Source organism: Hirundo rustica, chromosome 1 (genome assembly GCF_015227805.2).
Source record: "Hirundo rustica isolate bHirRus1 chromosome 1, bHirRus1.pri.v3, whole genome shotgun sequence".
NCBI classification, from domain to species: Eukaryota; Metazoa; Chordata; class Aves; order Passeriformes; family Hirundinidae; genus Hirundo; species Hirundo rustica.
In genome coordinates, this window is record NC_053450.1 from 110,826,493 (window position 1) to 110,840,861 (window position 14,369).

The window sequence follows — 14,369 nt, forward strand, 5'->3', positions numbered from 1 at the left end:
CAATTTCTATCAGACAGACAACATACATCTGAAATTCCCTGTCTGGCTTTTTGTCTCCTTTGCCTGATTTATGTGCCTCAGAGTCCCTTATCTTCACAGCCTGACAGCCAAGGACTGTCTCCCTCTTCAATAAAATCTCTCCAACTATATTCCCTGTTTATCTGCATCCACCCACAAATTTTAAAATTAAGCTCTGTATGACCTGCAAATTTGCTCATGGCAAGATTTTGGAAAACATAAGCTTTTCAACAATGCTCTGGGGCCTTAAAAGATGAAGAGAGCAAGGATACAGACAAGTGAAACACAGCTAATATTTGCTGGATGCCTTGTTAAAGTGCACAAGTTGAAATATATTTTTAAAATCGATGTTTTCAATAGATTAATGTTTCAATAGAAAGAAACATTGGCAAGGAAAATAAGGGAGCAATGAGTATTATCAAAGAGGTTATGTCAAGACCTTTTACTTTGATTGTCCACTACTAGGCGATAAAGAAGTTAAAGGAAGGAGCACACCTCTTCAGCGGGGAATCTCATTACCATATCAGATTTCATCCTGGTACATTGTAGTTAAAAGTTTCCTGACACGATGAAATGTAGCAGACTATTTCACCTTTAGTAAACTTGTCAGCAAGAAGACTGAGTAAGAGAACGGATGTAATGAAAAAGGGAGGTCTTGTTGAAGAGTTTGCAACATTAGTTTGCAAAAAGCAACAGTAAACCACTTCACATGTAACTGTATCTCATCTTCAACACTGGCAACCAAGATCTTCCAAAGCTCTTTTAGTTTCTGGTGACAACTTCACATGAAGACTAAGGATTTTAAAATACTTCTGTTACCATAAGAATTTAAATTTTTAATAAAATGAAGATTATTTTTATTAGCAATCAACTAGTCAAACATTCATAACTGTTTTCACAAAACTGATCCTTGCTCAATAATCTGTTTTACCTAGAATGGTCATTTTGAGTCAAAATATTTCCTATTAGGAAGAGTCACTTTCAGGCCACTCCTTGATCCTATTTTGAATACAAGAAACAAGCTGAATTGTTCTCTGGATCAAGAAATTATTTTTTACTATGCTTGGATTGAGCTAATCACAATGAGGTCCCCATCTACAGACTAATGAAATTCAGTTATAATAATAATGAAAACAGCACCTACAGCTCATATGCTCTCATTAATGCTACAGAACACGGAAATATGTGCAACTTGGTATTAAAATTCAAGCTGAGAGAAGATTTTTAATAATTCAGTCCTATTTGATTGGTGTTGATAGCTTCTGTTAAACAAAACGTTATCTGAGGACCATGATTTTAGCACAGGTTCCATGAAGCCTGGTATTTTTTGATACATCATGCTTTGGGGCTCCAATAATCACCAGTAAAAACAAAACAAAACAAAACAAAAAAAACCAAACCCCAAACCTCTTACCTTAGATCCAATTAAAATAAAATTTTGATTTGAATGATTGCTAAAAATTTCTTGACGCCTTGAGTTAAGAGTATCCCAAGACACATACAAAAAAGAAAATACACTGTGTTTGTAGTTACAGATACACAGGGATATAAACCATATCACCGAAAGCCAATTAGTAGCCCTTCCATTCACCATCCCAACCTTCTCAGCCACACAACTGATACTATTCTACATCTCATTTGATGCAGCAAATGTAGTCAGAGACATACTAAATTCAAACAGCAGAACAGGATTCTGACGTAGGTAGAAATAAGTGATCCCATAACCCTGGACAATGTTATCAAGATTTAAATATTTGCTTTTTCTATGAGGGAAAAAAAATAAAATCAAAAAAGTGCAGATAATTTCTGTACCATCTAGTGCTTTTGGCCAAAAAATAGCAGTCTTCTCCAATCTGGTATCAGCTACAGAGCTTCTGGACAGGATCCAAAGTGACAAGATGGAAGAAGATAAGAATTCCGGAGATTGCATCAGTCACTGAGACTTAGTCATAGATACTCATCCTGTTTCATTTCATAAGAGAGAAAGATAGATACTGAAATAAGCCCCATCAGTATTTAACTTCAGAGTGCTGTGCTTAAGAATTCTGGCCAACCGAAAGAAAGTTATTGTAAAAATCAAAAAGGTAAAATAAAAGAAAGGCCATCAGAAATGGAATAGGCCTACTAAAATTCTATCAGTACGCTAACCAAGTGTGTAAATCTATAAATCAAACTATTCTTCCCGCTCCTCCAGTAGAAAGCATAGAATGCAAATGTCAAAAAAAGAGTAAGTCAAGGACACTGTTAACATATTGTCCTACTACGAAGCACCCTGAAAACAGTCCATGAGTTTCTCAAAGTATAAGTGAGCCTGAATTTAGCCCTTCACAAACTCCATAAGCCAGGCACAGATGAAACATGCACATGCCCCTAAGGTGAAAAAGTATCTAAAAATTTCAGATTAAAAATGAAAATTCTTACCAGATCCATAGTGAAAAACTGTGTCTGGGATTTCAATACTCAGAATCTAGTTAGGTCAGCTAAAATTAACCATGTATAGTACTATAAAGAATGCCATGGGATCTCAAATGTAAATTAACCTCAGCATCTCTCTCACATCTGGATATTCTAAGTATTATTAGACACACAAATAACATTTTCATGCAGCATTTTAAAAAGTGGTTTTTGAAAAGCAATGTTATCTTTAATAGCAAGTATATAACTACAGATTAATTAATACTTAATAATATCTTAGGACCTGGTATTGCTTGTAGAATGCATGACAACAAACTGGAATATTATTAAGTTTTGATTATACAAAAATCACACTGATTGTTTTCCTTCCCAGTTACTGAAAATGCTTTACTAAGCTTAAAAAAAAAAAAAAAAAAAAAAAAAAATCTTTTATCAGGTTCTAATGGTGGAAATACAGTATTTCATTGCCATGAGCATTTGGTAGACATTACAAACTGAACAAAAAGTTCAAAGCTTCAGTAAGACTTACATAACAAAAAAAAAATCCAAATTACTCAGATAAATTAATCGATATTGGCTCAATTTTCATTCTGGCAAACAATGAAGTGCTGCATGGGGGCTGTGCCACAAGAGAACTATGCCCATCAAACAATGAATTTCTCTAAATTACACTATTTATACTTGTCCTATTTAAATAATTGTTTATTTTTTGTTAAAATTGTATTAGAGTAGTTGTGATAAGCTGCATTCATCTTCTGAGTAATTTAAACCAAATTTTCTTAAACCTTTACTGTAAAATTGAACATACTGCTTCCTGAGCAATGGCAATGGCCTGGCTCAGCAATCTAACTCGCAAATACCTCTGCAGGCTGTTTATATTCACCAGGAACATTGTAACATTGAATTTTTTTTTTATTTAGAATGCATAATTAGATTGTATTTTGGTCAAACCTTAGGCAAAACTCAAAAAGCCACAACTAGAAGCTTACTCTGCAACTTGATGAAAATCCAGTGGAGCAGGAAGGGAGTCTCATTCACCCCTGGAGACAGGGCAATTTCACCACCCTGCTTGCTCCCCCTCTGTCAGGGTATGCCAAGGCCTGAAAGTGCTGTGGCAGAAGGCTGCCAAGTCATGGAGGGGGCTGGAGGCCTCCCCATCTCTCATCTCTGGAGCTCCTCCCCAATTTCATTAAAACTATTAAAAAAATCCTGCCTGAATGTGCAAACAGAAGGAGCTTCGCCACACAGTGGCAAGGGTGAAGGTGCATTTTCCTTCCATATATTTATTTCAAAGGATTTTGAGCTACGCATCCTGTTATGATCTGCACAATGTATCCCAATGCTGATTAGCTTCTTCCTATTTGGGAGGATCTAAGTTGTTTGTAGCTAATGAAATGCTCACTTTTAACATGTACACAAAGGCAATGTCTTAAGGACATTACTCTTGTAGACTGAAGCCAGAAAAGATGGTCTATAAAGGGACGCAGGCTTGGTAACAACTTGAAAATAAGAGATTAACACTAATGAAGGACAGAAGTTGTTCCCATGAAGTCACTCAAATTTAAAAAGTATGTATAATTTCAGGAAAACTTGTTTGTTTATAGTGAGTATACCTATACATGTCAGCAACACACAAGTGAGTATTGTGTTCACAGTCTAATAAACATAGCTGTCATAAAATTATTCCTTAGAGCAATGAATATTATGGATTATCTTAGCAACTAACGGAATTAATTACAGGCCACTTAGAAGATTCAGACCAAGAGTAAGGTGCATAAAAAGTTTTCTCCAGCTAATTTGAGATTATTTGAGTGCTGTGTTCCCTCGGCAGGAGATATGCCAACAGACTTCCGCAGCCTTTTAAGACCATGGGAAAACAGACACCTCTCAGAATTGCTGCACAGGCACCCCATTGTGGTGCTGAGAAACTCTTGGGATTTTGCTTCACCTTCTTTGAGGGAAGTTCCCTACAGATGTACTAGAGGGAGTCTACTGAGAATCAAACCTCTAGCAAAGAAGTTCAGCTTACTGAGGGATTGCAGAACTGCTGCTCTAAATCAAACATTTGTGTACTTGGACTGTGTATCTCTCCAAGCTCTAAATGTCATCATAATGCATGATCAGGAATTAATACAACAAGGATCTAATCTGGGACCTATTGCAGTAAAAATATACACATTTATTTTTATATACAAACACTGAGCTATCTATTCAAGAGAAGCAAATGCAACAGACCTTAATAGAAGACTGAGGATGATATCATTGTTAATCTACATGACAGAAACACTTAAGGACCCTATGATTTGAATGACATCATAGATATAGTGATCAGTGGTTCCCTAGGCTTTGGTACATTTGAAACAGGGTAGGAAATTTGCCTGCAGGTACATAGTGATGCTCTTGCTGTGGCTCAGATTGGCAGGGAAATCAGATTAGAGTTCAACAGTCCTACAATGAAGTTAATTAATGTTATGGAATTTTTTCACAGTTCATGTATTATTATTCCAGCCTTAATGTCTTTACTAGACAGCCTAAAATTACCCAATAAATCCTTATACATATATCCCCATGGGGTACAGGACATGCAGATGACATCCTAAATGTCCCAGCTGCTAACAAAAAACAGATGAACAATTTTTTGACATGTACAAAACAAAAATTAGTGAAAATGAGATTCTAGAAAGACAATCAGGAGGAAAAGGTGTGATTTAGGTAGAACTCAAGATCCTTTCTGACTAGTATATAATGGAAAAGTCATGGAACAAAAGTTCCCTCTTCACTCTGAGTGCAGAAAGCCTCATATTTACTCATTTTTCTCAGAGGAATTTTTCCTTATTACTACATGGAAGTAAAAAAGAGTGTTCTCTTGTTCTGAAAGCTGAAATAATTTATTTGTGAGTACCAAGTTGTAATCCCAGAATGATTATATGTCCTGTAGAAAGATGTTGGCTAATTCTATAAAAAATGCTTTTACATTACATACTAGATTATAAATTGGGATGTCAGTGAGGTCTTTTTCCTCTGGGGGAAAAAAGAAATTAAAACTTCTCAGTAAAGCAAGCACACCTCAACTACTTGCTTTCCAAATGAAAATTTCTTCTGCTTCATAAAAAAAATATTTTGATCTAGGTAATTTACTGAACACATAATAAGATGCACTATATCTTCACAGAAGAGATGGAATGATGAGATAGTGATTTCCATGACAAGCAGCAGGAGAGGTTTCCAGAACTAAAAAAGCGAGAGATCACTCTTCTGATGTCATCAATCAGTTACAAAAATGCTTCTAAAAAAGATGAAGGATATCTGAATAGTAGCATTGTCTAACCCAAGATGAAGCAATCAGAACAAGAGAGTTAGTGCAAAGGCTGAAGGAAAAAAACCTCAAACCCCTGTTCCTCAATTCAGTAATTTTATTCAGTTTCTGTTCATTGTATCAGTGGCAGTGAGAGAGCATTCTTGTAAAAAAAAATGGGTTAACCTGTGCTTGACAGAGCCCAAAGCTTTGGAAGCTAAGAGGCAATTATAAAGAAAACAGAAAGAAGACAGTCAGTGCTGCCTCTTTAAAGCTTTTGGATGATCTTTGCTTATACAGTTAAAGAAGTTAGCTCAAAGCATATTTTCTCTCCTAATGATCCCTTTTTACAGCAAAATAAAGCTTATAAAAAGGCATTCTCATAGTAATTTCGGTATTAAGTCTGTACAAAGTCTGGCCTATGTCTTTATTTCTGTTCAAGAAATGTATGCAACGAAATTGTAGGAAAGCAATTAGTGAAGGAAGTGCTGCAAGAAGTTTATATCGCCCTGCAGTCAATTCGCTGGTCAAATTTGACAATGATAATTAAAAAACCTGAACAAAACAAAACAACAAACTCAGATCTCCAACTTTTTTTCAAAAAACCTTCTATCCACTAGATAGATTTTTCAAAAAACCTTCTATCCCACTGTAAATAAGTGGGGATATACATAATTAAGTTATAACAACATATAGATATCAGATTCAATTTCATCAAGGTAAGGCCATCCTGTACATCAACAAATTCTCTGATATGCCTTAAACTGAAGACTCTGAAATAGATATATCTGCCTCCACTGGCTCACTGCAGTCATGTAAAACACCTGGATAAAGGTTAAGTAGTCATGCTGCTATGCCCTTCCATATTTCCAGCAATACAGGCCATAAAGGCATCTGTAGCATAACCCTATGGAGCTCTTTCTGTACATTCCTATCTTACATAAGCAATAGCTATGCCTGTACCAGCAAATTCAATGTAACCACAAACTGAAAGTTACTCTGTATAAGCACTGATTTGCAGCAATGAAAACTGGTGCACATACTGATCCCTCTATTAAAATATTGCTCAGATATTAAAAAGAAAAACACTGTTCTAGGCTTCAAAATTCAGCTGATGTGGACTGAATTGTTCTTAAATAGATATGATTATATTTCAATGTCTTCTGTGATTATGACAATTTTGACAAGATAATAATCTCCTCTGAACAGGACTTTTTAACGTTTAGAGAAATAACATATGATTTATTAAATAATATGTCAAATTATCTATGAACCCTGCTTTCAAAAGAAATTGAATGATCTCATTAAAATAATCGCAGAAAATCTATGCCTGATGTTATAAATAACAAGCACCAGGTATACAAAGGAGAGAACTAGAACTTAATGTACAGGAACTTGCAAGGTTCAAAAGGTGACAGCATAGCTTTGTTCTCTTAAAATAGTCAATAGAAGTTTCCGTTTTAAGTATCCTGCACACTAGACCAACTTTTGAACCCTAGGCTTCAAAATGGAGAGAAATAAACAAGTCTGTAGCTATGCTAAAATGAAATCATCTAGATATGGACATTGCAGCCTCATTTAACTTTTCTTTCCTCATCCATTTTTGCCTTTTTACTCACATTGCTTTTGGAGGAAAGCAAGAGCCAGTTCTACGCATCACAAAAATTATTTAGAAAGAGAAGCTGAGGTACAAGCTAAAATCAATAGGAAGTATCTTTAGAATTTAAAACATCATATCAACTTTAATTTTATATATTCATGCGTCTTTCAGCGCAACATAGGGCTGGGCAAAACAGGGAGGAAGGGTATGGTGTTTACTTTCCTGTGATGTAAGTACAGTAGGCAGGAGAAAGAGGACAAGATCTCTGAAATCTCTACGAGGGAGTTGCTTCCTTTTAATTCCAGCTGCCATGGATTATGGTCATACTCTGGCAGTCAGCACTGCACTTGCAAAATTGAAGGATCTCCTGCCTCTTACACTGGGGCACTTACCTTCTTTTAACCAAAAGCTCCTACCTCAGGGGCATAAAGGATAAAGTACTCAAACAATGCAAGGTTGTTGACAATGCAGGCAAAGCTTCTTATTAACACACTTCTAGATAAAAACCTATATTATCTGACAGAATGCTACAGGTACCAAAAGATTTCCTTCCTAAACTACCTGAAAGACAAACTGCTGTCATTCCACTCTGTTGGAGAAGGACAGAAGTGAACCTCCTACCAGTCAATAACATCATCAGAATAAAGCCCTGCATGATTCCCACTGCCTGTCTCTCTACATCACAGCCACTCCAGCACAAGTGATCCCTATAGCTCTGTGAGAATGGGGACTCAACAGCCCTTGCACAAACCCATTCTAAGTATAAAATAGCCTTTTATTCACTGTGAAATAAACCTCTGAACAGACATTTAATGCTACAAGGTTAGTTCTTTCAGAAGGCATTCAGAAATTGGTTTCAATACCTTATAGAGCTGAATTGCTAAACAGATATGAAAATAACATGAATTATTTAAACAGCTGAATGGTTAACTGAAAAAGTGGAATTCGTACAATCATTTTTGTAAGAAGTTTTAAGTGTAGAAAGCCAACTTCTCCAGAAAAGTGAAATTTAAAAACTTCTTAAAAAAATTATTTTAAAATATTTTTTCCTGTAAGAGGGAAAAAAGCAGCCCAAAAATTATCAAATCATATAAAAGAAACACACAGACTTTGGAAAAGGTTAGATGCCAACTTACCAGTCTCTTTAAAATTTTCAACAAAGGCTTAAGTTCTCGTGGATCTTTTTTGGACCTCAGTACTTCAGCAAAGCTGCTCATGTTTTCTGGAGACATACTCTCCTGATTGTTCCCTCCATACAGCTGAACCAGCAATAATAAGCACTGTGAGGCACTCAAAAATATTTCAGTATCTTCACTGGGAAGCTAAAAATGAATGAAAAACGAACAAACAAAAATCAAATTCCAATTTCAGAAGAGTTGGTTTCACTGGAGAATTGGAAGGGTATTAACATTTGCATTGTGACAGGAAATAATAATTTCTAGTTGATTGACTCAAAATTCCACTAAAATAAGCGTAACAATGTGATGAAAATATAACTAAAATACATCTACTCTTAGGCAATAGCATAACAATATCTGCAGTTTGATTCTGTCAAGTGGTCTATCTAGGGTGACATCATAACAGCACCAGAAATAGCACCAGTTGCTCCCAACTATGTGATTTTATTCTACTTTAAACACAAGCAGTAATAGAAGAAAGTATCATTATAGACATGATGTCTAATCTTCTACATCATGCACACTGTAAAATTTCATTTAATTATTACTAAATCAAAACTCTTGAGGTAGAGCACAGGCTATCTAGTTATTTAACGGATTTTTAAATAGTTGCATTAGGAGGTACAAAGATTTAAAATATTTTCCTGAATTCTAATTTTTCTGCACTCCTTTGAAGATCAGACATTGCAGCAGGCCCTAGCAATAGGATGGAAATTTTTTTCCTGGGAAGAAAAATTACAAAAAAAGACTTAGGGACATGACTAGAGATCATCTTAAAATGAGCTTCTGATAATATGACACCACTATCAAAATGATTTCTCTATTTCCTGAAAAGTACAATCTGGAAAGAACAAGTAGAGATACTATATTAGGCATTGACAATGACAATTTGGAATGAAAACAAGAATGCAATGCCCAGTATCAGCACAGAGAGTCCACAAATGCTAGTGAAAAAAAAGATAAATCATAGACGCTTGTTTGGTACAAGCAAGAGGATGACAGATTGGAAAATGTAATAGCCATGGACTGAAGGAATTCAGTGCCTATAGCACATCAGAGGGAGGGTTAAAGTGGGCTTGATCATATCCTCTCAGTCATATGTGGGAAACAGCAGGCTGAGGAGAGGTTAATTCCTTTACCTGAAAAAGGACTGATAAGACATCATAACTCAAAACTCAGATTAGAAGAAAGATAATACTTGGATTTCCTTTTTTTCTTTCTCTCTTTAATAAGAACAATTAACTGCTGAAACACCTTTCTTAGAACCGAGACAGATTCTCCATCAAAGGCAATTCAAATATCACAAAAATCTTTTTTTTCCTAAAAAAAACCCCAAAACCAAAAACCGAAACCATTTACTCTAATGAGTAATTAATTTAGCAAAGTCCTGTCTATACATAATCCTCGACTAAATCATTACTATAGTTTTTTTTTCACCTTATAACCTATGACCTGAACAAAATGTCAGTGGTAGTCTTACCCAATTAGGTATAGAAGTGTAACAACATCTCATCATGCCCATTCATTCCTTCAATTCCAAAAGTATTATTTACACCAAAGAAGTCATATTAAAGTAAATAGACTATCCTTATGGATAATAAAAGGTAACAATTTATATAATTTGTCCAACCATTTATGCGATATGCCACATCATTTAAATAATGATTACTTATTTAATCTGCAGTATGAAATTCCTATTTTTTTTTTCATTTTGAGGAAAACCTATACAGTTACTTTAAAGCAACCTGAACACATCATCAGACACACATCTCTCAAATATTCAAGAAGCAATTCCCAAGGGAGCTGCATGCAAATACAATCCTGTTTTCTACTAGCTTCACAGCGTTGCTGTTTGAAACAGACTGAACTGAGATGTAATCTCTGAATATATAGCCCCAAGACATATCACATTCTATTTGACCTAATACTATGCAAGTGACAAGACCACAACAGCTATTTCTTCCTCAGTTTTGCTATATGTTTTTTCTTCACTCCAATCTAAATGCCACTTATTCGATTATTTCCTTTCCATCATCCAGACTTTTCTAAAAACATCATCAACGCAATTAGCAAGGCTAAAAAGCAGGAAAAGCTACAAATAGTAACAAGGTTTATCATTCTATTTATATCTTTAATCCTTAACAAATAGAAAAAAATCTGCTGATTTCACTTGGGACTTTGAGGCAACTTTTACTTTCTTCATGGAAATAAAATGCCATCAATGAAAGGAAGGATAACCACTTTTATGTATGTCTGTCACATCTTCTAAAAGCAGCATTCCAAGTCAGTTTGTTACTAGATCAGTGTTGGCAGCTACATCAACCATCACCTGAAGAAAATCAGTACAAAAATTATATTCAATTTTCAAATGTTTGTTGGCTAAACAAAGATGAAAAATGAAAAATAGGTGAAAATTTTGGTCAGATATATCCTTGCCTAGGTTTTGCAGTGGAGGCTAATTCCCTGGGCTCCACAGGCACAAAAATCCCATGTTTAGTCAGTATCACAACAGCTATACTTGGAAGTGAGACTGATCCCAAATTTTTTTCCCATGATATTCACTAAATATCAGAGGAGTGGAAAGGTGTTAGTCTCCATAGAGGACTGCTCCTATAACAAACCTGTGTGAAGGAGTCCATAAAGCCCCTCAAACCTCAGCCGTTCTTCCCAACACAATGAGTGTCAAGGAAGCAAATAAGCAAGTCCAGGCTGGTTAGCATTATTCCCAAGGGAGGGTGATTGCAGCAGGAACACCCAGTTAGCGAGGCAGTGGAACACTTTGCCCTAGGTGAGGAGCTGTGCTTGGGCATTGATTCTCTCCTCCCGGCATGCTCAACATTTTATCATTGCTGTTGTTCTTTGCTCCCCGACAAGAGAATGGAAAGCGCTTTCAGCCCAGTGAAAGGAAACTTTCCATCCAATCTGTCTTGGCGTCATACAGTCTTGCTCCTCACAGGCTTTCAGTCACCATGTTCCAGGTATCACTCCACAGTTCCCAATACCTGCCAGTTAGAACATCACATCACTCAATCACCAGCGCCAATGAAGTCTTTTCAGCCCCTGTTGTACTCCAGGTTCTTCTGCTCCTCTGCTTCCCCAAAGACCCTTTGAGCCTCGATGTTAACTAGACTTTGGGGAGCAAGTTGCTGTTACCTCGGGAAAATTCAGGGCAAATAATAGCAGGACAGGTCTTGAATGAAGAGAAAAGCAAGCACTGAATAGGAAAGGCCATATTTACTCTGGAGGGAATGAGAAGCATTGGCCTACTGTCTAAGTCATCAATAATTAAGGTGGAAGAGGAACTCTCAGCAATGTCCCTATTTAAGTATGTCCACATCAGCATTTTTCTCTGTAACTCTCACCATTTCGCTGTTTCACTTCTGACAAGCAGTGATTTAAATGTCAAAAGTTGTAAGCTGGTAACTTGAAATTTAGCACTGGCTGCCAGTCAGTGTTAGTACTGGTTATAAAGAGTAGGGGATCTGAAGAACATTAGCTGTATAAAAAAAAATCAACAGCTGAAAATATAATAAATATCTGTAAATACAGAAAACTGAGAATGAAAATTCAGCTTTCAAGTAAATAATATCTCATGTTTAATAAGAACAGGGAAAACATAATCATGTTGTTCAACAATGAATATAGACGGATGGTTCATCTCCTAATTAGATGGAACAGCATTCTGTTTATTTTTCTAATTAGAGCACTTCAATTTGGTATGAAGTACATTTGTTTGAAATGCATTTATAGATTTTGTTCTTTCAGGAGAGTAGAAATGCATGAAGAAACTAATTCTAACACTTTAAAAGAGTATCTGCCCCTTAATATTTTGTAATTACATGAAGTTTCCTTTTTCTTTATCAGTTTTAGAGGGGATTATGGATTCAGCCCTTCAGCAGGGTAGAAAAGTTAGCAGTAGTTCTCTTTGCAGCAGTTAATATTCTTGGCTAGTGTATAGCTTGAAGACAATCCAGCACCTTAAATTACTGAAGAGCTAAGGTCATAAATTCTGCCATTCTCTAACTGAAAACTGTAGATTTATTTTTCACTTATTTTAAAATAATACCTCATGACAAGACTTCTGTGCAATGAAAACAGTGTATTATTCTTTGCTTAATTTTTATGGCCATGTTATAACTTTCTGTAAACAAGCTTATAACACAAAATTTTGTTTTCTTTTCCTTTCTAGATGGAACCTGCTCTGTGTATTTTAGAGTTAATGCGGTGAAGAGCAGGAAGTTTCTTGTTGTTGCACATCTATATTTCTGCAGTCTGTTCTCAAAAATTCCATCATTTTAAACTGAGTTGCAAGGCATTCATGAATTGCAAACCACTGCAAGAAACGTGTGATCATTTGAGCTGAAGTGGCAGCTTTCACACTATTGGAATTGTTACAGCATCTAATTTTAGAGCTACAATGAAATTGCCTGGATTATCCAGAGGGGACACTATTTCGGTGCATTAATGAGGTTATGCACATGGAGAGTTTATTACGATAAGAGATAGATATTCATTAGATCACTCATGTGGTTACAGAACGTACTGTAAAGGAAGAACCATGGGGATCTATAGGGAAGATGATTTTGCAAACATCGTACAAGATGTAAAAGCAAAACATCACTGCTAGCCTTACTATGCTATTCTTATTAGTATATTATGTGCAGTTTTAAATTAAATAATAAAATATTATATTTTTACTTAGGGCCATTCTCCTACCTGAGCAAAAAATACATATATATATTCACTTCATTTTAATCTAGACTAATTGCTGAGAAATTAAATCCCTGTTCTGATATTCTATGCATGTAACAACATTTTCTTCTTTCCTGTGGTGTGTTTGGCAATTTTTGGTCTTTAGGATAGCTCTTTGTAAGAGAATACTTCAAATATAGGATATAAATATATGTCTCTTCACTCTGACCACAGAACAGTCTGTATCCCTAGAGAAAGAAATGTGAAATAAAATTCTACAGTTATCATTCTTCTGCAGTCATTTTCAATATTCATTAGCAAATAACTTCACGTACTCTGAAAACAAAGTCTGGGCACAGCCTTAGAGTCAGTTCAATATAGAGACAAAAAATGCCTAGAAAAGATGGCCTCATTCATCCATGTGCACTGAGGCTTCATATTTGTCCTCTTCACATTTTGACATGACTAACTGGACTTTCAACAGTAACATACAGAGCACAATAATCAAGTGCAAATTTTCTCAAAAATATTATAATGAGGAAGCCTCCCACCAGAAGTCAAGAAAAGTTCCTTCCTGGCTCCAGAAACAACTGGAAGATCGACACCTAGAACTGAATCTAGGAACCTACAGAAAACAAAATTCCTTTTTATAGGTACTGGCATGGTTTCTGAAACTTTGTGAAAATCCACACCAAAGTGATTTCAAAAGTATTTTTTTTTTTTTTTCCGTAAAATGGGTACATTAAAGATTAGAAGGTGTTTTGTATATTCTACAATTGCTGCGGGTTGTAGAATAATATTCAAATTACATTTATGTTAAGCAAAGAAACATTACCCAACAAAGGTAAGTGTATTTAAGTTTTAAACACAAAATGGCCAAGAAGAAGACTAAATGCTCAATTTTTTTCCTCTTATTGATCAATTATGGTCATAATGATCTTGGGCTTAAATACTGAATTTTCCAGTGTTTCCTGCATGACAGAGTTTATAATTATTTCTCCTTTTGCATTGTTAAATCTCTGAAGTTTCATTTACATGGAATCTAGGTTTCTGAAAGTTGCTTTGCTATGCCTTTAGTGACAGATTAAATCACAGCTACAGAAGGGAAAAATCGATTCAAAGTTTTTGACATTTTGAAGTTTAACTCACATTGATTTTATGAGGGATTATT

The 14,369-nt window shown here is 35.5% G+C and overlaps 1 protein-coding gene across 5 annotated transcripts in view; it reads right to left on the bottom strand.

Annotated features, from left to right (window-relative positions):
* ULK4 (unc-51 like kinase 4) overlaps positions 1–14,369 on the bottom strand; it is a 220,841-nt gene that overhangs the window by 48,007 nt on the left and 158,465 nt on the right. For all 5 annotated transcript variants that reach the window (XM_040069141.2, XM_040069151.2, XM_040069131.2 and 2 more), the window contains one exon: positions 8,465–8,650. In XM_040069141.2, coding sequence (XP_039925075.1) covers positions 8,465–8,650 — 186 coding nt within the window. The remainder of the gene's footprint in view (positions 1–8,464; positions 8,651–14,369) is intronic.